This window comes from Oryctolagus cuniculus, chromosome 1 (genome assembly GCF_964237555.1).
Source record: "Oryctolagus cuniculus chromosome 1, mOryCun1.1, whole genome shotgun sequence".
Lineage (NCBI taxonomy): Eukaryota > Metazoa > Chordata > Mammalia > Lagomorpha > Leporidae > Oryctolagus > Oryctolagus cuniculus.
In genome coordinates, this window is record NC_091432.1 from 112,874,306 (window position 1) to 112,899,726 (window position 25,421).

Below are 25,421 nucleotides of genomic sequence, written 5' to 3' on the forward strand. Positions count from 1 at the left end.
TTAAAAAAGTATTTAGTACTATCTGTTTATAAAAGAGAAAGCATTTTGAAGCATGCTATGGACCTTTTATTTAATGTGATTATTTCTATCATAATTAAACTGTCATATTTTGAAAGCTGGCTGACCCCTCAGAAGTATTAACAAATTTAGAAATGCTGATTGAATATTTACATTATGGTATACATGAGATTTATAGTCTAGTAGAGAATATAAAAATCTCATGCATGTGAGGTACCCTTTTTGGTGCTAGTATGTATAAGCATTGGTTATATGTTTATGCAGCGATGTCTAGGTGTTTTACATAAACTACTATATTTAATCCTTATTACAACCCAGTCACAAAATTATCGTCATCCTCTTTTATAGGTGAGGAAGTTTACATTTTCAGATTTACCATGAGTAACAAAACCATGAAGTGATGAAGCCCAGGCCTTTCAGACTGCAAAGCTGTTTCTGCTGCTTCCATTTGAGCTGAGATTAAAGCATGTTTTCACAATGATTTGACATCACAGAAAGGGATGCCAATGGAATGAACAGGAGGCAGGGGTCCCAATCTCTGCCAAAAACTGAGTGATTTGGTACATGGTTTATCATCTGTAAAGCAGGAGGGTTAGACTAGGTAACATATAGTTCAGTTTTGATATGTATGATTCTGTTCAGTATAAAGATTTTTCACGTGTGATTTATGGAAACAAGTCACTTTACTTGAGTTTTTATTATAAATACATTTAATTTACGTTACTGACTTCTTGCTATATTTTTTCTTGGAAGGAGAGATAACTAGAATGTGTAACACCTTCTAACATTGCATCCAGTATACATTTATTTATCAAGATCTTTTTTGTTTGTTAACTCCCCCTCCCCTGGCCCCTGCCCTATTCAGAAAGAAATTCAACAGCAGCCTGGCTACATAGTAAGTAGCTGGAAGTCATTTTTCAAATGAATGAATAAATAATAGACTTACACAGTACATTAGTAAAATATGTAAGTAACTCTAAACTTTTTAACACCAAAAGATTGTTAGGGGCTAGAATTAGCCATCTAAAGTTTTATTTATTTATTTATTTATTTATGTGAGAGGCAGAGAGACAGGCAGATACAGCTCCCACCTGCTGGTTTATTCCCCGAACGCCAGAAACAGCTGGACTGAGGCCAAAGCTGGGAGCCAGGAACTCAATCTCTGTCTCTCACGTGGGTGGCAGGGAACCCAGTACTGGAGCCATCACCACTGCCTCCCAGGATCTACATTAGCAGGAAACTGAAGCCAGAGCCAGGAATTGGACTCGGGCATCCCAGTGTGGGATGTGGGCATTTTAACTGCTAGATCAAATGCCTGCCTCTGTTCATCTGGTTACAGTGATCCTTTAAAGAACTAGTAAATATAAGAATCTTGAAAACCTATGGAACAATCAGGCTTAGTCAAGAAATCTTAAATTTGCTAGAATTTCCCTCTACAAAATTATTGGTAGTATAGAACTTGATAACCACAGGTTTATCTAGTGTTGCATTTAAAACATTTTACTAGAGCATTATTAGGTGCCTTTACTTGGCAAAAAATATAATAACAGTAACATAGTAGCAGAGTTTACATTTATCTTTCAGTTTAAGTATCTTCTCAAATGCAAGCAATTTACAGTGAATAGAAAATATTCAGACAGTTGAGTCTTCAAAGATAGTTCATGAAATGTAACAGTGTTTATGGATAGTCTTTATTTAAGCTTTTTTTTGAGATTTTTTTTTTTTTTTTTTTGACAGGCAGAGTGGACAGTGAGAGAGAGAGACAGAAAGGTCTTCCTTTGCTGTTGGTTCACCCTCCAATGGCCGCCGTGGCTGGCGCGCTGCGGCCGGCGCACCGCGCTGATCCGATGGCAGGAGCCAGGAACCAGGTGCTTTTCCTGGTCTCCCATGGGGTGCAGGGCCCAAGCACCTGGGCCATCCTCCACTGCACTCCCTGGCCACAGCAGAGGGCTGGCCTGGAAGAGGGGCAACCGGGACAGAATCCGGCGCCCCGACCGGGACTAGAACCCGGTGTGCCGGTGCCGCTAGGCGGAGGATTAGCCTAGTGAGCCGCGGCGCCGGCCTTTTTTTTGAGATTTTTAGCAGCTTTGTTGAGTGTATAATAAACTGCATATGTTTAAAGTGTACAATTTGATGAGTTTTGCTGTAGGTATATAATTAACTATCCCTGCAATCGAGAAAATAACTAAAAGTTTAATTGTGCTTTTTAGTAATTTCTCCCTTCGACCTCTTCCTCCTCATCCCCACTGATCTGCTTTTTGTCAATATAGAGTGCTTCTTGCTTTATGTCATTATGTCTTTTTATATAAAAGGACTCATGCAGTATGTACTCTTTTTTTAATATTTATTTATTTATTTGGAAGGCAGAGTTAACAGAGAGGCCAAGGCTGAGGCCGACAGAGATAGAGAGAGGGGGAGGGGAGGGGGGGAGAGCGAGCGAGCGAGCGAGCGAGCGAGGTCTTCCATCCATTGGTTCACTCCCCAAATGGCTGCAATGGCTGGAGCTGCGCCGTTCCACAGCCAGGAGCCAGGAGCTTCTGGGTCTCCCACATTGGGTGCAGGGGCCCAAGGACTTAGGCCAACTTCTGCTGCTTTCCCAGGCCATAGCAGAGAGCTGGATCAGAAGTGGAGCAGCAGGGACTCGAACTGGCACCCATATGGGATGCTGGCACTGCTGGTGGCTGCTTTACCTGCTATGCTACAGTGCCAGCCCCAGTATATACTCTTTTTTTTTTTTTTTTTTTTGGCTTATTTAACTTCACGTAATTATTTTGAAATTTGTCCATGGTATTGTGTATATCAGTAATTCATTTCTTTTTATTCCAGAATAACAACATTCCATATATTAATATGTCACAGTTTATTCATTCAGCTATTGATTGGCATTTGAGTTGTTTCAGACTTTATACTATTAAGTTTGCTTTGGATGTTCATGTACAAGTCATTTATGTACTTAAACTTAATTCTCTAGATGAAATATCTAGGAGTGGACAGCTGGATTGTGTGGTAGGTGTGTGGTTTAACTTTTTAAGAAACTACCAAACTGTTCTCTGAAGTAGCTGTATTATGTTGCCATCAGCAACTTTCAGCCCCACTGATACTTGATAATGTCAGTCTTTTATAATTTCAGCCATTTCAGTGGATGTGTAATGGTATAGTATAACTTTTATGTGTATAACATCTAATGACAAATGATACTAAACGTTTTTATATGCTTATTTACCATTCATGTCTGCTGTGAACTAACTGTTTAGATCTCATTGTTGAATTGTAAGAGCTTATACATTCTGAATATAAGGCCTTTATTAGGTATTTGATTTGGAAATATTTTCTCCTAGTCTGTGGCTTGTATTTTCATTTTCTTAGTTTTCTTTCTTTAAATATCTTTGTTGATATGTAGTTTGTATTTCCATGAGCAGAAGTTTTAAATTTCAAATTCCAATTTACCATTTTTTCTTTTTTATATTGTACTATTGCTATACTTATGAAATATTTGCCTAACCTAAGATCACAAAATTTTTCTCATATTTGCTTCTGTAAGTTTCATAATTTCAGGTTTTACTTTTAGGCCTTTGATAGATTTTGAGGTAGCTTTTGTAAAATAGTACAGGTAAAGATTGAAGCATTTTTTTTTTGCATATGGGTATCTAGATACATCATTTGTTGAAAAGAATATCCTTTCTCCATTTAATTGCTTTTTATACTCTTGCTGAAAATCAGCTGTCCATATTACAGTAATTCAAAAGTTTGCAGGAAATTGAAATATAAGTTTATTTTGTTGCAAAAAATTTTGAAATCAATACATATAATGAAATCTTTAAAAGTTCACAGAAAATATATATCATGTAAAAAACTATGCATGGATTTCAAAATGTTCTTGTACTAAAGTATATTCATCTTTAATTCAGTTTTCCCACAAACTTAAAAAATATATATTTATTTGTTTGAAATATAGAGAGAGACAAGAGAGCTCTCATCTGCTGATTCACTCCCCAGATGCCTGCAGTGGCTCCTGGCTGGCCTGAAGCCCAGGGCCAGCAGATCAATCCAGATCTCTCATGTGAGTGGCAGGAATCTAGTCACGTCAGGAGTGCAGCCTATCAAACTCTTGTGCTCTGGGCATCTTAACCACTAGGCCAAATGCCTGACCCTCCATGAACTTTTTGAAGTACCTGTGTATATATGGAGGTCTTTGCTTTGTTTTTTATTGTCTGTCACAGTTACATACCAAATGCATTATCTTTACTACTATAGCTTTATAGTGCAGTCTTAGTAGTGAAACAGTTGGAACTTGAACTGGTACTCATATGGGATGCTAGTATTGCAGACCACAGACATAAACTCCTTGAAAATAGGATTTTGTTTTTATTTTTTGTCTCCAGGTTCTAGAGAACTCCTGGTATATAGTAAATATTCAGTAGATATTTTTGGATAGATAGATAGATGTATTAGATATATGGGGGCTGAGATGGCAGATGGCATCATTAATGACTTCTAGATATATAACTAGATCAGCTGGGTGGATGGAGGTTTTTATTGAGATGCAAAAGCAGATTGGGGGGGAGCAGAGTAAGAATTTAATTCTAGATTTATTGAATTTGAGATACTAGTGAGATATCTAAATGGATATGCCCAAGAATGCTATTAAATAGAGCTCAGAAAGTTGAGCAAGTCTGTCTGTCTATATCTAATATATATTCTCTCATTAGATAAATATTTATTAAACACCTACTTGGTGCCTAACACTGTCCTCATGAGCCCAAATGTCATAGAGTTTATATTCCAGTGGTGTGCATAGGAGTTGGGGGATTTTCATTTTAAAGAAACCATGTGTTGAGGCAGGCATTTACTATAGTGGTTAAGATACCACTTGAGACACCCACATCCCATCTTGGAGTGCCTGGGTCCAAGTCCTGACTGTTCCCAATTTCAACTTTCTGCTAATGTCTACCCTGGAAAGCAGCAGATTGTGGCTCAAGTACTTGGTCCTGGATTTGACCCAGCTCAACCCCAGCCTTTGTGGGTATTTGAGGTGTGAGCCAGTGGATGGGAGATTCCTCTATGTCTGTCTAAGAAATAAGTGAATTCTTTAATTAAAAAAAAAAAAAACCATTTGTTGAATACTTACTATGTGCAGAAGTTCCAAATAGGGTATAGTGAGGGTACAAAATTAAGACCAGTTCTCTCCTTTGAGGAAGCAGTAGTTGTTTATGGGGCCGGTGCCACGGCTCACTTGGTTAATCCTCTGCCTGCAGCGCCGGCATCCCATATGGGTGCCGTGTTCTAGTCCTGGTTGCTCCTCTTCCGGTCCAGCTCTCTGCTGTAGCCCAGGAGGGCAGTGGAGGATGGCCCAAGTGCTTGGGCCCCTGCACCTGCATGGGAGACCAGGAAGAAGCACCTGGCTCCTGGCTTTGGATCGGCGTAATGTCGGTCGTGGCGGCCATTTGGGGAGTGAACCAACAGAAGGAAGACCTTTCTCTCTGTCTTTTTCTCTCACTGTCTGTAACGCTACCTGTCAAAAAATAAAATAAAATGATTTATTTATTTGAAAGAGTTACGGAGACAGAGGGAGAGAAGTGAGGTCTTCCATCCGCTGGTTTACTCCCCAAATAGCCACAACAGCCAGGGCTGGGTCAGGCCGAAGCCAGGAGCCAGGAGCTGCTTCCAGGTCTTCCAGGTGGGTAGCAGCACCCAAGTACTTGGGCCATCTCGGACTGCTTTTCCCAAGCCATTAGCAGAGAGCTGGATCAGAAGTGTAGCAGTCAAGACATAAATTGGCACCCATATGGAATGCTGGGATTGCAGGTGGCAGTTTCACTGACTTTGTAGCAGTGCCGACCTCAGCACTAGTGTTTTCTTGGATGGGGTAGGGATGGCTTTTGTTAAAGGCATTTTGTTTATTAGTATATGTGTATTAATTGATCCAGTGCTTACCCCATTGTTTTACCTTATCATCTGTATTCTTCTTCTTCCCTGAGAAGGGCTTCTGGGTACTGTGTTTTGTTATTTCTCTGAAAATGTTTTGTATATCTTTGCAGTATGCAAAATGTACAAAATTTTAGATATTGTACCATTATCTTCTTGCGTTACTATCTTCTGGTTTATAGAGTCTTAGTATGAAGAAATCTTGAAGCCAACTTAATCTTCCCTGTTTATACTTGCAGCTTTTTCATATATTTTTGTCTAGATGCTCATGTAGCTTTATTTTCAAATCTTAAAGTTTTATAATTTTAGCAGTGTATATGCTAGTGTTGATTGTGTTGTGCCAGTTTTTCTAGGGTACAGTGTGCACATTCAGTTTTCATAGTTCTGTATTTTTTTTGAGTTTTTCTTTAGCATATTTTTGAATGTTCTTTTTATTTCTGTAAAGAATAAGACTCTTGAACTATAAGGTCTGGGTTCATATCTTAATCTCTCTGCTTAGTACCTGACCTCTGGCAAGTTTCTTAATCTTTTGTTGGCTTAGTTTCTCCATCTATAAAATAGGAATAACAATGGTACTTACTGAGTATTAAATTAGTCCATATATTCAATGCAATTGTAGTATTTACTGGCATATGTAAAGAGAACAGTGTTAGCTGTTACAATTTTTCTGCTGCTGTTCTTTTATGTCAGTGTCCAGAAGGCCTGAACATCAAAGTGCAAGAGGCCACATTATTTTCTGTGTTGTGATCTGGTGGCAGTTGTTCTTTTTGTCAACTCTACACTCCAGCTGTTTGCTAAACCGGGGAATGTGTCAGCATGCTTTCTTGTTTGGTTGGTTGGTTGTTTGTTTTTAGTTTTCACCTCCTCTTGCTGTTCTGGGTCTCTATAGCATCTCCTACTCCCTTATTCTGTCCACCTGGACATTGCCTCTCAAAAGATAGTTGGATCTGCATTTCACATATGTGATCCTTATTATGAGAAACTCTGTTTCCTGTTCAAAGTGTACCATGACTTCCTTGGTATCTATCCTGAATTGAACAGATTTGGCAAGTAATATTTTCTCTTTTTTAAAGAATGAGTGGTTTACCTTTCTGATGGAAACATGTTTCTCTTTAGATGTATGGCTGGCAAGTTGCCTATATGGCAAACAGATATTAACTGAATTCTCTACCAAGCTTCAGCATTTGGAGATGTGTTCTATAGGATTGGGAGATCTTTCGTAACTAGTTTGTATTGGGTTATCTTTTCCTGAAACTATATAAAGGTTATGAATATCTTTTTATCTGTATAACCCTTATAGTTATATTAGATCTAGTTTTTTGAGTGTTACTCATTTGAAAACTTTGGATTAATCGTAAAAAAAAAAACATTCAAAGACAAGTTGATAATGTTTCTGTTGTAAGGTGGTAGTCCCAAAGTTGAGAGAGTGGACTTTAGGTAGACTGTGAGGTTTTGAATCTAAGCCCCTTCATCTGCTAGTTATATAACTTGTAGTTACTTAACCTCCCTTAACCTCACATTTCTCTTCTGTAAAATGACGCTAAAAATATCTGTCTCACAGCATTACTGTTAGATAAATAAGCCAACACATACTAAATACTTAAAGCAGAGACTCTATGTATGCTAGTAAAAGGACTCAAGGTTTAGCTTGTATGGTCATGATTTTAAATTTTTTTTAAGATTTATTTATTTATTTGAAAGGCAGTGTTACAGACACACACACACACACACACACAGGGAGGGAGGGAGGGAGGGGTCTTCCATCTGCTGGTTCATTCTCCAAATGGCTGTAACGGCCAGAGCTGGAATTATCTGGAGCCAGGAGCTTCTTCCAGGTCTCCCATGTGGGTGCAGGGACCTGAGACTTGGGCTGTCTGCTACTGCTTTCCCAGGCCATAACAGAGAGTTGGATTGTGAGTGGAGCAGCTGGGACTTGAACTGGCATCCATATGGGATGCCGGCATTTTAGGCAGTGGCTTTACCCGCTATACCACAGCTCTGGCCCTGTGATTTAAATTGTTAATCATTGTTTTTATTGGAGCAATCTGCTTAATATAATTTTTGACTACTAAATGTGGCCATAAGCTTTTGAGTATTCTTCAACTAACCTTTCTTCCCAAATGAATATTTTTCAGTGAGACTAGCTTTTCCTAGGAAATATGGAACAGCTTGCTATATTGTTTTTAACCTCTAGAATTTATGTTTATCCCAGCAGAATGTCTCCTCTTTATATACAGATTCAACAGAATGAGTTTTCTCATAAGAATTAGGAAATCTTTTTGCTGATGATGAGCCCATTTAAATTTGGGTTAAAACACTGATAGAAAATTAATCTGGGTTCCCTGAATGGGGAATCTGGCCGTTCACCATCCTCCACCCTGCCAGGGTAGAGCTTTTTCAGCAACTAAATAGCTCTATCTTGCAGGGTCTTCCTGCTGCTGGCAGTGGAACAGTACAAAGGCCACATTGAGTGTAGCTGCTGGGGGAAACCCTTTCTCCTTCTCTGGCCTGTAAATGCTGTTCTGTCTCTGAAAAGCCCTGACATCAGCTCTTGGAAAAATCCAAATACTTGTGTCAGAACAGAGCTGAAACACTTGCCTGGGCAGAGTCTAAATGGCTGAACTATAGTTCTAAGTTTACCAAATGCTTCTCAGTGAATTCATGCTTAAAATATTATTAAATCTATGGGTTTCAAACATTATCTAGAGAAATTAGTATAGGGAGGACAACTTATTAGCTGCCTCCCATTCTTTGCTAGTTTCCCTTTATTGTATTCTTTTTCCTAAATAAAATCTGCCTTCAAGATAATGTGGGATTCTTGGTTGAGAGTTGAGGGAGCGAAAGAGTGTATCAACATTGTAAAGTTTGTGTAGTGCTCTCTGCATATTAGATGCTTCCTAAGTATTTTATATTTGGGGTGAACTACAGTTATTGCAAACACAGACTGACCTTGACTTTATTGGTGTTCAAATCTGTGGAATGTGAAGTTTATTCATTATCAGATTGTGCTCCTTTCAAACAGAAATCAGATCATGGTTTAAAACTCTATAAAGGGGTTTTCCATTATATTACGAATAAAACGTAAACTTGTAACCATTGCTCACATTCTTAAATTACGTGGCCCCTGTCAACCTCTGTTGATCTCATCTCAGTTCTGTCCTCTTGTCATTTATTCTGTATGAGCAAGTCAAAGTGGATTTTCTATTTTTTCAAATATATGTAAGTTGATTTCTCTTTGGGGCCCTGGTGCTAGCTCTTTCTTTGCCTGTAACTGTCTGGCTCCACATCTTCATATGACTTGCTCCTTTACCCCACTTAGGGCTCATCTCACATGTCTCAGAGGTCTTCCTTGAATAAACTAAATTAAACCGCTTAATGACAATCAAGTCTCTTTTCCTTTTCTCATCGTTATTTGAAATTATTTGATGCACTTATCACTACTTGAAATTCTTTGGTACAATTACTTGTTTGCTAAGGCTCTGTCATCTTCCTGTGGAATGTAAGCATCTTGAGAGCAGGGGCCTTGTCTGTTCACTGATACAATCTCCAGTGTCTGGAACAGTGCCTGGTATAGTTTGGCATTAGTGTAACTTAGGCATTTAACTGCCTGTAACAGGAAACCTATGTCAAACTGATTTAAGCAGTAATGCATTCACTGGCTCATGTAAAAACAAATCTGGAGTAGGCGTTAGGGATTTTTTGGTTTTGTGGTTTAACTGTGTCAGGGGCCCAGGTGTTTTCATGTCTTCACTTTTGCCATCATGGTCAGCTTCATCCTAAAATAGTCCTTAAGGATAAATGCTAAGTAGCAGTCAGGGCTGCTTGGCTTCCTTGTTCATGTGCAGTGGGAGGGAGAGGAAGAAGTTTCCTGTGGGTACCTCTACTTCCATAGCTTTCATCTCTGTTCTCATTGCCTCTTCCTGACCCACTTACCCAAGAATGGTATTGCCATTAGGCCAGTAAGACGCATCGCTGTCATTGCAGATAGGATTCTCATTCCTTGAATCATCTTGGGCTCTGTGGAAAGTAGTAGATAAGTGAATAAAAATGGGGTTCTCTTAAAAGAAAGGCTGTCATTTCTAGATCAAGTATATCTTATACCCCTTATCATTCTCCGTATTTATTGAAGGAGTTCATAAAGTAAATATGTATTGAAGTATCAAGTATATGCTCAGCACAATACTGTTTGATTAGAATACAAAGTCAAGTAGAATGTAGTCCTTGCCTTGAGATAGTTTAAAGTTTAGTGAGAGCGTCAGACAGGTTAACGGAAAATCAAAATTGTTTTGAGAGTAAGTTAACTGATAAATAATTTAATCCAAAGGAACGTGGGGAAAAGAGAAAAGGGAGACAAACAGATGGACAAATAAAAAGCAAATAGCAAAGTGATATACTTAAACCTACCTCATCAGTAATCACAGTAAAGGTACAATGGTCTGGGGGGCCATTATGGCATTTGGCCTGGTACTTAGGATGCCTGCATCCCTTATCAGAGTGTCTTTGTAGTGTCCTAAAAATAGACTGATAAATACAGAGAACCGATTTTCAAAACCAGTGCAGTGCAGTGCAGTGGGGGAAGGGATGACCTTTTCAACAAATGGCGCTGGAACACTTAGATGTTCACATGCAAAAAAGTAGACTTTTGTCCATACCTCACACCCTATTCAAAAGTTAGTACATGATATATATTAAAGATCTAAAAATAAAGTAGAAAATCATTAAACTTTTGAAAGAAAATGCAGGGGAAAGTCTTTGTGACTTTGGGTTGGGAAAAATGGAACACCAGAAGTATGAAAGACCCAATTTCCAAATGAGTGCACACAATGTTCTAGGGGTTAGGACTTCAGCATGTCTTTGGGGATGACACAGTTCAACTCATAACAAATGTAGTAGTTCACAAGTTAAGATGCTTTGTGTTTAATACAAGAAAGCTGAAGACTCCCTGTATGGACTGATTGATTTTCACACACTGCATTAGAAAATGCATCTTCCATGTCTATATTGACTCTCTTCATGTGTATTGATGTTGTGATTAGTAAAACAAAAATCATCTGAAAATATTATGAACTTGTAGCTTTTAGGCATTAATTCAGTTTATGGATAATATACCTGTAAATGCTATTGTGTAGATCCCTGGTTTTGTTTTGTTTTTACTTTGAGCAGAGCTAGGGGAGAGATCCTCTTTTACCCACTCCGTGCCCTGCTCTGTCACTTAGGAATCAAAGTAATGTTACCCTGGCACGTTCTATTACACAGCCTGTTGCCAAAATAGCCCTGTCAGCTTCTGCCACTGTCTCTTCCTTAAAGGTTATATATGAGTCCTCAGAATTGAGCTAGGGACCAGTGTGTTGTGTCCCTTCTGTTTACTTAGTGCCCACACAAACTCCTCTTCTCCCTAGTCCAAACTCCCATGTGGATTCCTTACTATAAATGAACTCATCCTAAGGAAGAAATCAGGGGGAGTGTAGAACCTGTTATAAAGGTATTTGTGACAACATTGTTTATTGTGCTGAAAATCTGGATCAGCCTAAATATTTATAAAAGGGAACTGGTTAAATTAATTAAATAGTCTATCACAGGGTACTTTTCATCTATGAAGTTACTCAGAGCTCTGGTTTTCAAAACTTTTTTTTTTTTTTTTTTTTGACAGGCAGAGTGGACAGTGAGAGAGAGAGACAGAGAGAAAGGTCTTCCTTTTCCGTTGGTTCACCCCGCAGTGGCCGCAGCGGCTGGTGCGCTGCGGCTGGTGTGCTGTGGCCAGCACACCACGCTGATCCGAAGCCAGGAGCCAGGTGCCTCTCCTGGTCTCCCACGCAGGTGCAGGGCCCAAGAACCTGGGCCATCCTGCATTGCACTCCTGGGCCACAGCAGAGAGCTGGACTGGAAGAGGAGCAACCGGGACAGAATCCGGTGCCCTGACCGGGACTAGAACCCGGGGTGCCGGCGCCGCAGGCGGAGGATTAGCCTATTGAGCTGCGGCGCTGGCTCAAAACTTTTTTTTTTTTTTTAATATTTGTCTGTTTGTTTGAAAGGCAGTGCTATGGAGAGGCAGAGACAAAGGCAGAGAGAGAGAGAGAGAGAGAAAAAAAAAAAAAAAAGAAAGAGTGGTCTTCTATTCGCTGGTTCACTCCCCAGATAGCCGCAATGGCCAAAGCTGAACCGATCTGAAGCCAGGAGCCAGGAGCTTCTTCTGTGTCTCCCATGCTGGTGCAGGGGCCCAAGGACTTGGCCAGTCTTCTACTGCCTTCCCAGGCCACAACAGAAAGCTGGATCTGGAAGTGAAGCAGTTGGGACTTGAACTGGTGACCATATGGAATGCTGGCAATGCAGTTGGTGGCTTTACCCACTATACCATAGCACCGGCCCCTGGTTTTCAAATCATGGTTTAAAAATTATTAGCATCAGTAGCCTTCATGTGTTAAGTATACTTTAGCAACTAGGGGAGAAAGTGGAATCATAAAATTAACTGAACTTTGTAGACAATGATTCCCAATTTGGGATGACATAAGAAGAATGTCAGAATCATTAAAGCATCCCCTCCTTCCAGCCTTCCAAATTTAGTGCTGTAGTGAGCCAGTGTTACTGGTTTGAGTATACATGCCCCAGTTCTAATTCATTTGATTTGGGTCAAGAAAAATTTTAATAGAGGAAAAGTATGAAAATAGCAAACATGCAATGAATTTTCCTCACCTTTTGCCCCATAAATTCAAAGATTTTTTTTTTCTATGTGGTGGTTTGAAAGTTTGGGAAATTCAGATTTGATGGCAGAAAAGTGGTTTTCTGATGAACTAAGTGGATAGTTAATTCTGATTGAGAATCGTTGATATTTGACGCCAGAACCAAAGCATTTGTGAAGAGAAGTCTCCTTAGCACAAAAGAAGTTTCACTAGAGCATTCATTATAAGAGGGTATTTCAAAGTTTGTGGAACATGGAATAAAAACATGTTTGTTTTTGGTGCAAAATTTTTTGAAATCCACGCATATGAAGGATCTTCAAAAACTTCTGGAAAATGTATACTATGAAAAAATTATGCATGACTTTCAGTTTTTTTTTGTGCCAAGACAGACTTACTTTTTTTTTTTTTTTTAAGACTTACTTATTTTGAAAGAGTTATAAGAGGCACAGGCGGAGAGAGAGAGAGAGAGAGAGAGAGAGAGAGAGAGAGAAGTCTTCTATCCTCTCATTCAGTCCTCATATGATCACGACTATCAGAGCTTGGCTCCCATGCGGGGGCAGGGGCCCAAGGACTTGGTCCATCTTCCACTGCTTTCCCAGGCCATACCAGAGAGCTGGATTGGAAGTGGAGCAGCCGGGACTTGAACCAGCACCCATATGGGATATCAGCATTGCAGACAGTGGCTTTACCTGCTACACCACAGTGCCGGCCCCAACAGACTTACCTTTAATTATATTTTCCATGAACCTTTTGAAGCACTCTCGTATAGCCAGTAATAGTATTTTAGTGCAAAAGCATTTCCTTAGAAGAAAGTAGTAAAGTACTTTCTATGGAGATGAAAGATACTTTATATAGAAGATTTAATTGAAATGATTCTTATTATGGTCAGTTTTTTAGTTTTATTTTTACCTTTACCTACATTTTATATTTGTATTGCTCCTACATTTTAAAAATAGAAATATATTCACCATCTGAGGAATATGACTTCCCTAAATTTGAGGATATATAACCAAAGACTTTCCAAAATGCATTAATTACATAGTTAAATTATTTTTATAACATTTTTCAAGGTAATTCTTCTCAAGAGGTTGAGGATTGAGACTTTTATTTTTCCAAAGTATTAAGGTTTTTTTTTATAAAGTTGTGGTACTCTTTCTCTTTTTAAAATATCTATTTAGGGGCCAGCACTGTGGCGCAGCGGGTTAACGCCCTAGCCTGAAGCGCTGGCATCCCATGTGGGCGCCAGTTTGAGACCCAGCTGCTCCACTTCCGATCCAGCTCTCTGCTATAACCTGAGAAAGCAGTAGAAGAGGACCCAAGTCCTTGGGTCCCTGCACCCACATGGGAGACCGGGAAGAAGCTCCTGGCTCGTGGCTTCAGGTCGGCACAGCTCCAGCTGTTGCGGCCATCTGGGGAGTGAACCATCGGATGGAAGACCTCTCTCTCTCTCTCTCTCTGCCTCTCCTCTCTCTGTGTAACTCTTTCAAATAAAAACAAATACATCTTTAAAATATATATTTATTTATTTGAAAAGCAGAGTTAGAAAGAGGGAGAGGGAGAGATCTTCAAACCATTGGTTCACTCCCCAATTCCTGCAACAGTCCTGGATAGGCCAGTCCTAAGTCAGGAATCGAACTCTATCTGGGTCTCCTACATGGGTGGCAGAGGCCTAGGCACTCAGGCCTTCTTCCACTGCTTTCCCAGTGTGTTAGCAGGGAGCTGGATTGGAAGTGGAGCAGCTGAAACCCAAACCAGCACTCATATGGGATGCTAGTGTGGTGGGTGGCAGTTTAACCCACTGTACCACAATGCCAACCCCTCTCTACCTTTTTTTTTTTTTTTTTAAAGATTTATTTTGCTTATCTGAAAGAGTTACAGAGAGAGGTAGAGACAGAGAGAGAGGTCTTTCATCCACTGGTTCACTCCCCAGATGACTGCAATGGCTAGAGCTGCGCTGATCCGAAGCTGGAGCCAGGAGCTTCTTCCGGGTCTCCCACGTGGTTGCAGGGGCCCAAGGACTTGGGCCATCTCCCACTGCTTTCCCAGGCCACAGCAGAGAGCTGGATCAGAAGAGGAACAGCTGGGACTAGAACCAGCGCCCATATGGGATGCTGGCGCTTCAGGCCAGGGTTTTAACCTGTTGCGCCACAGTGCCGTCCCCTCCTCTCTACCTTTTTAATATGAAGTAATGTCCTACCTTATTTTTACTCTCTAATAATTACAAGCATAAAAATTCTAAAATTATAAAGGCAGAACAGAAAACCTGAATGTCCCATAATTGCAGTACTCAACATTTTCTTTTTCTTTTTTTTTTCTTTTTTTTTTTTTTTTTTTAAGATTTTGCTTATTTACTTGAGAGGTAGAGTTAAAGAAAGAGTGAGAGATAGAGAGAGAGGTAGATCTTCCACACATTTTGGCAAATGAAATAGATTCACTCCTCAAATGGCTGCAATGGCTGGAGCTGGGTCAGTCCAAACCCAGGAGCCAGGAGCGTCTTCCAGGTCTCCCACACAGGTGCAGGGGCCCAAGCACTTAGGCCATTTTCCACTGCTTTCCCAGGACACAGCAGAGAGCTGGATTGCAAGAGGTGCATCCAGATTCAAACCAGTGCACATATGGGGTGCCAGCAATGCAGGCGAAGGCTTAGCCCAACTAAGCAACAGCTCCAGCCCCACTATTCAACATTTTCGTGTGTATATTCCTCCGTTATTTTGCAGTAGAGATAGTTTTCTGTATATAATGTGTAATACTTCTTTTTATAAAAATTAAAGAATACTATTTGTTATAAACACAATTTTACATCATTCACTACAATACTGGTTTTAAACTGTGCTCTATGAAGTCCTAATGTCCCCCAGATTTATCCACATTATCACCAATGACAGTATTCTGTTTTGATGGCTGAATAGGATTCCATTATAAGTATGTGCATATCTCACATTTTCTTTATCTACATTTAGATAAAGTTAATGTACACTTCAATTGATTCCATATTTTTCCTATTGTGAGTAGTGCTGCAATAAACACAGGAGTGCAAATGTCTCTCCTACAGTCTGATTTCATTATCTTTGGGTAGTGAGATTGCTGAATCATAGGGTAGCACTATTTTTATTTTTAAAAAATTCACTTTAGAAGTGTTTCTTCAGAGATAACTGTCTAAGTAGTTTGACGGGTGAATCCTACTAAACATTTAAAGAAGAAATAATAGCACACTAATATGTTCTTTCAGGAAGTGGAGAAAAATCAACTGCTTTCCAGCTCCTGTTAAGCGACCAGCACAACCCTGATATCAAAACCTGAGTATAAAAAATATTATGAAACTACTATTCCAATTAATACAGGCAGAACACCCCTTACTAAATAAATAGCAAATAGAATGCAGAGAACAGTAAAAATAAGATGTGAATCATTAGATTTTTTTTCTTTCTCTTCTGGGTATCTGTAGTACTGTTGAGACCTGTACTTTTGCATGTTTTCATGATGATATGGTTATCATCATTTTGCTTCTACTGAGCCTCCTTAAGCATTTCTGATAGGGCTACTCTGGTGGTAATGTATTCCTTCAGTTTTTAATTGACATAGAAAGACTTTATTCCTCTCATTTCTGAAGGCTACTTTGCTGGTTGTAGTATTCTCTGGGGCAGGTTTTTTCCTTTGAGAGCTTTGAATCATCACATTCTTTCCTGGCCTGCAAGGTTTCTGTGAAGAAGCTCGCCCTGGTCTGATGAGCATTTGCTTATAAGGGAGTTGACCTTTCTCTCTTGCTGTTATTAGAATTCTTTGTCTTGTGCTTTTGACACATTGAGTATAATATGCCTTGAAGGGGATCTTTTTTTATTGGTCTGAATAATTTTTGAAAGCTGCAAAGGGTTCTGTGGTGTTGCCATTTAATTAATTCAATTCCCTTCTGTAAGTATTTGGACAAGGTCCAAACTAATGAACAGTCTTACTTCTGTGGCAAAGATAAAAACTAAGACTTCCTACTTTTTTTGTTAAGATTTTTTGAAAGGGGGGGGGGGCGGGTAGAGAATGGATCTTCCATCCATAGTTCACTCCCTTAATGGCTACAACAGCCAGGGCTGGGTCAGGCCAAAACCAGGAGCCAGGAGGTTTATCTGGGTTTCCCACATGTGTTCAGGGGCCCAAATAGTTGAGCCATCATCCATTGCTTTCCCAGTCACATTAGGGGGAGCTGGATTGCAAGTGGTATCCATATGAGATGCCCGCAGGTGGTGGTTTTACCTGGTGTGCCACAGTGCCGGCCCCTTTACTTTTTCAGAAGCACAGTTGTGTCTTTTGGTGGATTTGAAGAATGCAGATTGTTCTGACAAATTCTGCTCAATTTTTCTTGCTGAAATCTGAATATTTAATGTATTTTATATAAAATCTTGGGGGGGAACTGCTCATCCCTGATTAAGAAAATCCCCCCCCCCCCCCCGCCATATTGTTATTTCCAGCAACATGTCCTGAATGGGGACATGTGAAGTGAGATTAAGGTTTAAATCCCTAACAAACAAAAATCATGCACTGACCATATTTTTTATGAATCACAAGCTCATTTTGTAGAATTTATGTTATTGTTCATATTTGTTTGATAATGCCAGTACCTTTCCATGAGCATGGATTTGATGGTTTAAGTGGTATTTTATAGTATGAGGATTCCTGTTTAAGTATTTTGAGGGTTTCAACCTTTTTTGTGGCAGTTTCTTTAAACCAGTTTTCTGAAAGGAGCAGTCTAAAAAGAAACGGTATAAAGTGAGAGTGATAGTGATACCAATGATCTCAAAGGAAAGTTACTTAGAGACCTTCCAGGAAATGTGCACAAAGATGACAATTTTCCAGATTGTCCATAGGAAATGAAAGCCCTTTAAGCTATCATATTAATTGTGAACTACTTTTCCTAGTTCAAAGACAACCAATATTCAGTGTATAATAGTTCTGGCAGAAAAAGCAAAGTAATTTAGAAGAAATTTGCTATTTGATTTGCCAGAATGTGTCCAGGGAATAAGAGATAAGAGAGCCCCATTGAGAGTCAGTCATATGTTTAAATTCCTCAGTAAAAATGGTGGTATACTAAGCTATATTTAAGAAGTTAACTTGAAATCTTACGTTACAGTCTAATGAATCATTTTTGGATTTTATGCTAGAAATGAGTTCCTGGGTTCTTGCTGTTCTGTGGTTTGTATTGCAAGGTCCAGAGGTTTAAAACTAATAACGCCATGAAAAAATCTCCACTGAGTCATTCCATCAGCTGTAGCTTCTGCTTCAGGGTCCTTCTGCCCTAACTAGTGTTTTATTACCAGTTCTGCTACATTAGGAAGACTTTGTATTCTAGATCATGTTCACACTCCCTCCTCCCAGCTTTGTGTTACTTCCATAATTTTTAGTTCTTTTGACGACTTTAAGCTAGAACACTTAGATGAGTAAATTGTAGGTGAGAAAGGATTATTGCTTTGTTGTTGGGGAGTGGTCACTTTGGGTTCTATTTATCTTACTGTCCAGAGATCTAAAAGTTGAATTAACAGTTAGCTGGACTTCACACTATATGCTAAATCCCTGTGCTTTTCATGTATTGCAGACAAGTATCCTCTTAGGTGTTTTATTTTATTTATTTATTTATTTTTTTTTGTGAAAAACCTTGTGAGCAGGCTGGTTAAGATTCATATTAGTTTCAAATTTCAAGTATTAAAATTTAGTCTATTTAAATTATTTTGTAGAAATAGATAAATAAAAAGCTTGATTTATGTCCAACCCACAGAATGCCTTTCTCATTTCACTCTTAGTATTTTAAAAGAGATGAGGAAACAATGGACCTTTTTTGCTAATAAATGATGGGTATGGTCAATATAGTTTTACTAGGTTTAAAGAAAATCACTCACCTAATTGCCAGGAAAACTGGAAATGTAGGTTGTAAGCTGATCCTTTTTTCTTACCCTACCGCATCTGGGAAGTTTATTAACTTGAATATTTCATGTAGTTTAGTTTGGTGAATTAAATATGTGGTTCCCCCACTGGCTTTGAATTATGAATTTCTATTTATTTTACTGAGCTTTATTAAAAACTTAGTATTTGGATGGGTATTTAGCCCAGTGATCAGGATGCTGGTATTCCATATTGGAGTAGTTGAGTTCAATGTCCTGCTCTGGCTCCTGGCTTCAAATTCCTGCTACTGCACATCCTAGGAGGCAGCAGTGATGGCTCAAGTAATTGGGCTCCAGCAACCTTTGTGGGAGATGTGGATTGAATTCTTGACTCTAGGCTTTGGGCCTTGGCCTAACCTGGCTGTTGTGAGCATTTGGAAAATGAACCAGTGGATGGGAGCTCCATCTCTCTGTCTCTAGCCCTCAAATAAAAATTTAAAAAACCTTACTATTTGAATATTATTAACTTTGAAAATTCATTTGGGAGATAAACAGAGAGAGAAAGAGCTATATATGTTGGTTCACCCCCAAATGTCTTCAACAGCTGGAACTAGGCTAGGTCATATCTTCAGGCCAGGGACTCAACCCAGATCTCCCATATGAGGTGGCAGGGTTGCAACTACTTGAGCCATTACCTCTGCCTCCCAGGGTCTGCATGAGCAGGAAGCCAGAATTCAAAGCAGAGCCAAGAGTGAAACCCAGTGTGGGATGTGGGTGTCTTACACACTACACTGAAGACCCATCCCATGAGTATTGTTGGTCTTTACATTTAGTTTTTCTGTTTAATTAAAATTCATGTCATTAATATTCAGACTTTATTTTTGTTTTTTCTTAATACCTAACAATAGTTAAGTGTTTGGTAGGGAATGCTTTTCTTTTCTAATTTAATCCTCAAAACAGAGTTATAAAGTAGTTACTAGTGTTACCTCTGTTTTATAGATGACAGTGCTTCAAGAAGTGAAGTAACTTGCCCAAGTTCAAGGACATATTAAATTGTGGAACTAGAGTTAGGAACTCAGTTATGTTTTTTCCTGAGGAGTTCCCTTCCTCCAAGGCCTTGAAATTACTTGGAATTTTTATTGATTATAGTAATCAGTAATGCTGCCTCCATCATAGCCTACTCATTTCTGATGTCTATCATCATTTTATGGTGCAATAGAGTGATTTCAACCGTTATTTCTTGAGGAGTTCTTTGTTTAGTAACTCCTCAATGGAGAGGATTACAATAAAATGATACTCTATTTTAGTACTTCTAACATGGAATCCCCCCTGCTCTCCACCTCCAGATTTTAACATTGCTAAAATCAAGATACACCTTCCAGTGGAATTCTTGGCAATAATCAATTTAGCAGCTTATATTGTTTGCTAATAAAAATCTTGACCACTATCCATTGTAGTTAAAGTTTCTGTAACTTCTTCTCCTTCATTTCAGTCATCCCTAAGAAGTACCATTTAGAGTCCCAAACTTCTCATCATAACTAAACCCCAGGGGGTGGGGGTGGGGGTGGGGGAATATCTGATTCCTGGGAATGGGGGTGGGGGGAGGAGAGAAGAGTAGTCATTAAGATTTAAAAAACATTTGTGTACTTACTTATTTTCCTTTTATTTGAAAGGCAGAAAGGGAGGGAGAGAGGAACATAGGGAGAGGGGGAGAGAAAGATTATCTATCTACCAGTTCATTCCTCAAATATATGTAACAGGATCCTGGAACTCCATCAGGTCTGCCACATTGGTGGCAGGGACAAATACTCAAGTCATGACCTACTGCTTCCCAGGGTGTACATTAGCAGGAAGCTGGAATTGGAAGCTGGTTGGGACTAGAACCAGGCACTTGGGTATGGGATCCGAGTGTTCCCAGTGGGGTCTTAGCCACTATGCCCAAGGCCCACCCCAGTAATTAAGATTTGAATGTGATATCCTGTATCCTTCATATGATTGAGGGACACTTTTGTCAAAAGACTAGCTCTTTTCTCACAAAAATTGGTAAAAGAAAAATATGATTTTTTGTAGATTATTTATTATAAGCGAATATGTAACAACACAAAACTTTGGTGGTCATTTGCATTTGCATTTTTAAATCCAGAAGAAATTCTGTTTAATAATCTTGTCCCAATTATCAAGTTAGGTATGTGTGTATATCAGAGTAGTTAAACCTGACAGAAATGGAAGTCTTGTTCTAGTGTGCATTATTTATTGGATTAGGGTTGTAATTATCAAGTCACATTTCCCTCTACATTGTAGTAGCATTGGGAGAGGTATTGAAATAGAAAAATTGAGGAAACCTCTATATATTACAACCTAAGCCTTTATAATATTAGAGCTTAGAACTGACAAGGAAAAGGCATTCTGAGTCAAATGAATCAATGTATTCTGAACGTTTAAGGGTTTTGTTAGGCTTTCTGTAATAGAGCTGTGCTTCGTATAGGAAACCAAAAGTAAGGCATGTAGTCTTGTCATCCCACTGACGCAGATTTCTGATAACCCTTTCCTTTATCATGGTTTTTCATATTGGTAGTTTGACTTTGTCTTATGTCTAGTAGAATACACACATACACACACACACAGCACACATCTATTCATTGTTGGTTTAATGATCAAGTCATCAATATATTGTTTAAAAAAGCCAGACAGTTTCCTTAGTAACATTTTGTCAGTGTTCAGATACAACTGTTTTGTATAAATGTCCAACCTTAGAAGATAGTCATAATTTCATGATTAGACTTGCACAGAGGACAGGTCCTTGAAAATAAGATTTTATTCATCAGAATTTGTTTCATCAATCTGAAATTCAACTGATTTGTTTCTTAGAATGTGGCCGCCTTTTAGCTGTCACAGCTGCCTTTGTGCAGCGTTTTACAATATCAATTATCTCCTCTTTCTTGGTCCCTGGGACAGCTCTTTCTGTTTTCTAACTCATCTTAATCTCCTTCATTGGCTCCCATCTCTATTCTCAGTCATGCGGTTGCTAGTTTTTCCCCATGATTTGATCTGTGGCATTTTCTCTTTACTTGCTATTTTAAATTTCAGTGACCATCAATAGGTTGATGACTCAAATCTGCAACTCTTAACTCCAGGCTTTTCTTTGGAATTCTTGTTTCCTGTTTCCAGCTCTGTGATTACATCTCTGTCTCAATATTCAGCACACAGTAGGGATGTTACAAAGCTGTGGGATTACCTTGCTGGTTTTCTTAGCTAAAACAGTGTGAACCAATGAATGAAACAGGAAGGTTCTTGATGTTACTTTAGGGGTGTGTGTATGTGTACAAACATACACGTATTTGTTTTAACAAGTACTTTAAAGTGCAGTTCTGTGATGAAAGGAAAAATATAAATGATTCAAGAACTTTTATTTGAGAGTTTCTTCACCTGTCCTTTATGAGTGTAGTAAGTTGATTATAATAAGCAAGTTGTACTGTGGAGTGATTCTTGTTCTTCATCTTCTTGTTCCATTTTTGCTCTCTTCTTTTTCCTCCTTTTCCAGACCCTTGTAAGGGAAAATGGCTCAGGAAATGGAAACTTCCTGGATTCTTGACCAGAATCTCCCTGGATATCGGGTCCTTGACACAGGCAGCATTGTTCTGGAATGGGAGTTTTTATAATGGCTATGAACAAGGTAGCTGAGGTTGGTAACTACAGGTGTTATCCTTTGCTTTCCTCAGTTGGGAATTCTTTTCTGCCAACTTTTTAAGTCACCTGTGAATTTAAAGTAAACATATTCCCATTCCCTTTCACTACCACCCCTTCAAGTATGGATCAACTTCTTAGGAACTCTTGTTTCTAAAGATGTGGTGGACTTTCGTAGTCACTGTGTTTTCTAGGGCAGTGGCCTCTTGTTCCAGACCCTCTTTACTTTTTATCACTACGCTAACTTTGTTGTGAGTTAATGTGCCATCACCTATTAGGAAGGTTTTAGATTCTTTATCTTTCTCTGTGGGTCAGTTTTGATTTAAACAGCAGCAGTAAAAGGGAGTTGTAATTAAACTTGAATTTTAGAGATTTTTTTTAAGGGAAACTACCTCATAATGCCAAATAAAATAATCACTCAAGTATTATTGTTTTATGTTTATTTCTTACTATCCGTACTAGTAGCATCAAAAAAAAAAACAAAACAAAAAAAAACAAAACCTTGAGTTTACCGCTGTCCTTAATAAAGCATTCATCTCACTGTCTTCACTAAATACTCTACATAAAATGCCACAGGTTGAAATAATCTCAACAGATCAGAAATAAAAGAAGAGTGGGAGGGTATTTGTGACCACTCTTTTAGATTAGAGTTTATGTGCAGCATGAGAGTCCAACCAAGAAGCCTCCAGGAATTTTTCTTTGAAAGAAAGATGAGGGGAGATGCTGTGGTTCTTCCAGTTTATAGAACTCTCACTGAAACAGCACAAAACAAAAAGTACGTTTTCTTTTCCACTTTTGGAACATATTTTTAGTAATTGATAGTACCCCAAGGGTAATTTTTTTTTCTAGATTTCTCTTATTAAAGCTTAACACAAATGTTTGAAGATTATTACTTGATTTTAATCAAAGGTAGAGAACAAAAGTACAGTAATTAGCACTGAGATATTTTGTGAAGTTGGGATAGATGATGGGCAAGAAGGAACTTTCCTTGCCAGGGAAACTTGAGTATAATGATATAGTGATAAAATATTTCCTTTTGCCTCAGTTTTTATTATTTACTTATATAAAGATTATTTATTTGAAAGGCAGAGATAGAAGGAGAGAGAAACTTTGTCTGGTTTATTCCTCAATTGGCCACAACCAGGAGCTGCTTCTGAGTTTCCCACATGGGTGTAGGGGACTAAGTACTTGGGCCATCCTCTTGCTGCTTTCCCAGGTGCATTAGCAGGGAGTTGGAGCAGCTGGGACTCAAACCTGCATGTATGTGGAATGGTGGCACTGCTGGCCTAGGCCTAACCTTTTTTTTAAATTTTTTTAAACTATTTATTTGGAAGGCAGAATTACACAGAGGCAGAGGCAGAGGCAGAGAGAGGGATCTTCCATCCACTGGTTTACTCCCCAAATGGCCGCAATGGCTGGTCCTGGGCCGATCCAAAGCCAGGAGCCAGGAGCTTCTTCCGGGACTCCCACGCGGGTACAGGGGCCTGAGGACTTGGGCTATGTTCCACTGCTTTCCCAGGCCATAGCAGAGAGTTGGATCAGAGGAGGAGGAGCAGCGGGGACATGAACTGGTGCCCATATGGAATTCCAGCACTGCCAGTGGCTGCTTTACCTGCTGTGCCATGTACCAGCCCCATTGCCTCAATTATTTAAAAGAAAATCTATAAAGGCAAAATAATATCTCTTAATAGTTTTAATTTTGTAGATTAAGTGAGATAATACAGGTAAAGAGTTTAAAATAGTGCTTAGCATCTAGTAGACCCTCAGTACACTTGAAAGTTGTATTTCTGGGTTTTTAAAATGAGAAAACATACTCAGGGACAGCTGATAAATAAAGCTACAATTTAAGATTTATGGAAGTAGCTAAGTTATTGGGGGAAAAAATAACTAACTTCATCTAACTTAGTACTCCACCTGTTTCTTGAATCTTGCTTTGGGAAAGGTAACATAAGACTTAAATCCTTCATCTTGGCTTAGTAGAATGAATAAATTTAACAACAGAATCTTAAAAGTGAAATAACTACATTCATCCTTTTTAATCTTTGTTTCAGGTTTCCCCTCAAAAAACCTATAAGGTAAGTAGTTTAATTGCATTTCATACCAAAGTTCAGGTTAAATTTTAATTAGAAGCATTCCTTTGAAATTATTCTAGATTTTTGTGGCTTTTGAGAACGTGGATTTAAGTAGTTCAGAATTTCAAAATGTCTTGCAGTTTTAAAGTACCACAGGTGTTGCATGTTTTTTCTGGAAGATGGCATTGTTTTGATAATATTTTCAGTGTTTTTAATATAAACATTTAAAAAGTTTGTTCAAGTTGATACTTAAGATCACTCCTTGAGAAGAGACTTAATTTTAAAACCTGTTTTTAACTGTCTTAAATTGTGCTTAGGTTGGGAGGTAAAAATAGATTGTTAGTTTTTGGTGTGTTTTATCACTGGTATGACTGTAACTGCCATTAGTCATAAGGAAGAACAATCCAGAATGCTCAAATATGTTCATGCTGACATTCATATCTATATATTTACTCATTTTGTGGAACTTAGATGTTCCTCCCATAGTACTTGTGCTCCAACATCTCCTTTCTCGCTCATCTTGGTGGTCATAAATATTATTTACAGTAGTGAATAATTATTAAAGTACTTTTATCAAGTACTTTTATTATTTCAGAATAATCCAAAATACCAATGCTAACCTTGATATTTCAGTTAATTAGTAATATCTATGTTGTAGTTATCATTTTATTCATTGCCCAGCTGTGTCTCCAATGGATAAAATTGGTTAGGCCATAGTAGGGAGAAATTCTGGTGTCATCTGAGCTTGGAAGTGATTGCTAAGAGCTGTGTAGCTGAAACTATGTATTCAAGTGTATATTGAGGTTTGCCTAAGGGTGGTTGGTTGGTTTTTTTAAGCTATTTTCACACAATACTGTGCTTATACAGTGATTTTGAGTTTTACCATAGTTATATGAGTTGGGGAATGTTAGATTCCTTTTGGACACTGTTTTGTTAAATGGGGAATAATTGACCTGTGGGGGAAAATGTAAGTAAGTTATTCCTAAGAACAAAATAGGATTACTAACAAAATATTACTGGTTACTATTTCTGTCATCTTAAGCAATTTTTTAAATGAGGTAAGTAGACTGTGCATCATACATAGCATAGATTGAGTTTTAAAACTTCCTGGAAAATGTAAATTAGGGAGGCTTATGATACTGTGTAAGGTGTCCTGACTTCTCTTTTTAAGACACACTCTTGGG

General features: G+C 38.7%; 1 protein-coding gene across 11 annotated transcripts in view; it reads left to right on the forward strand.

Annotated features, from left to right (window-relative positions):
• The window catches only part of ARHGEF12 (Rho guanine nucleotide exchange factor 12), a 162,624-nt gene that overhangs the window by 51,773 nt on the left and 85,430 nt on the right, over positions 1 to 25,421 (forward strand). For 9 of the 11 annotated variants that reach the window (XM_008260587.4, XM_008260592.4, XM_008260609.4 and 6 more), the window contains exon 2: positions 24,217 to 24,240. The exons of the other annotated variants lie outside the window; for them this stretch is intronic. In XM_008260587.4, the coding sequence (XP_008258809.1) occupies positions 24,217 to 24,240 (24 nt within the window). The remainder of the gene's footprint in view (positions 1 to 24,216; positions 24,241 to 25,421) is intronic. 11 annotated transcript variants of the gene reach the window in all.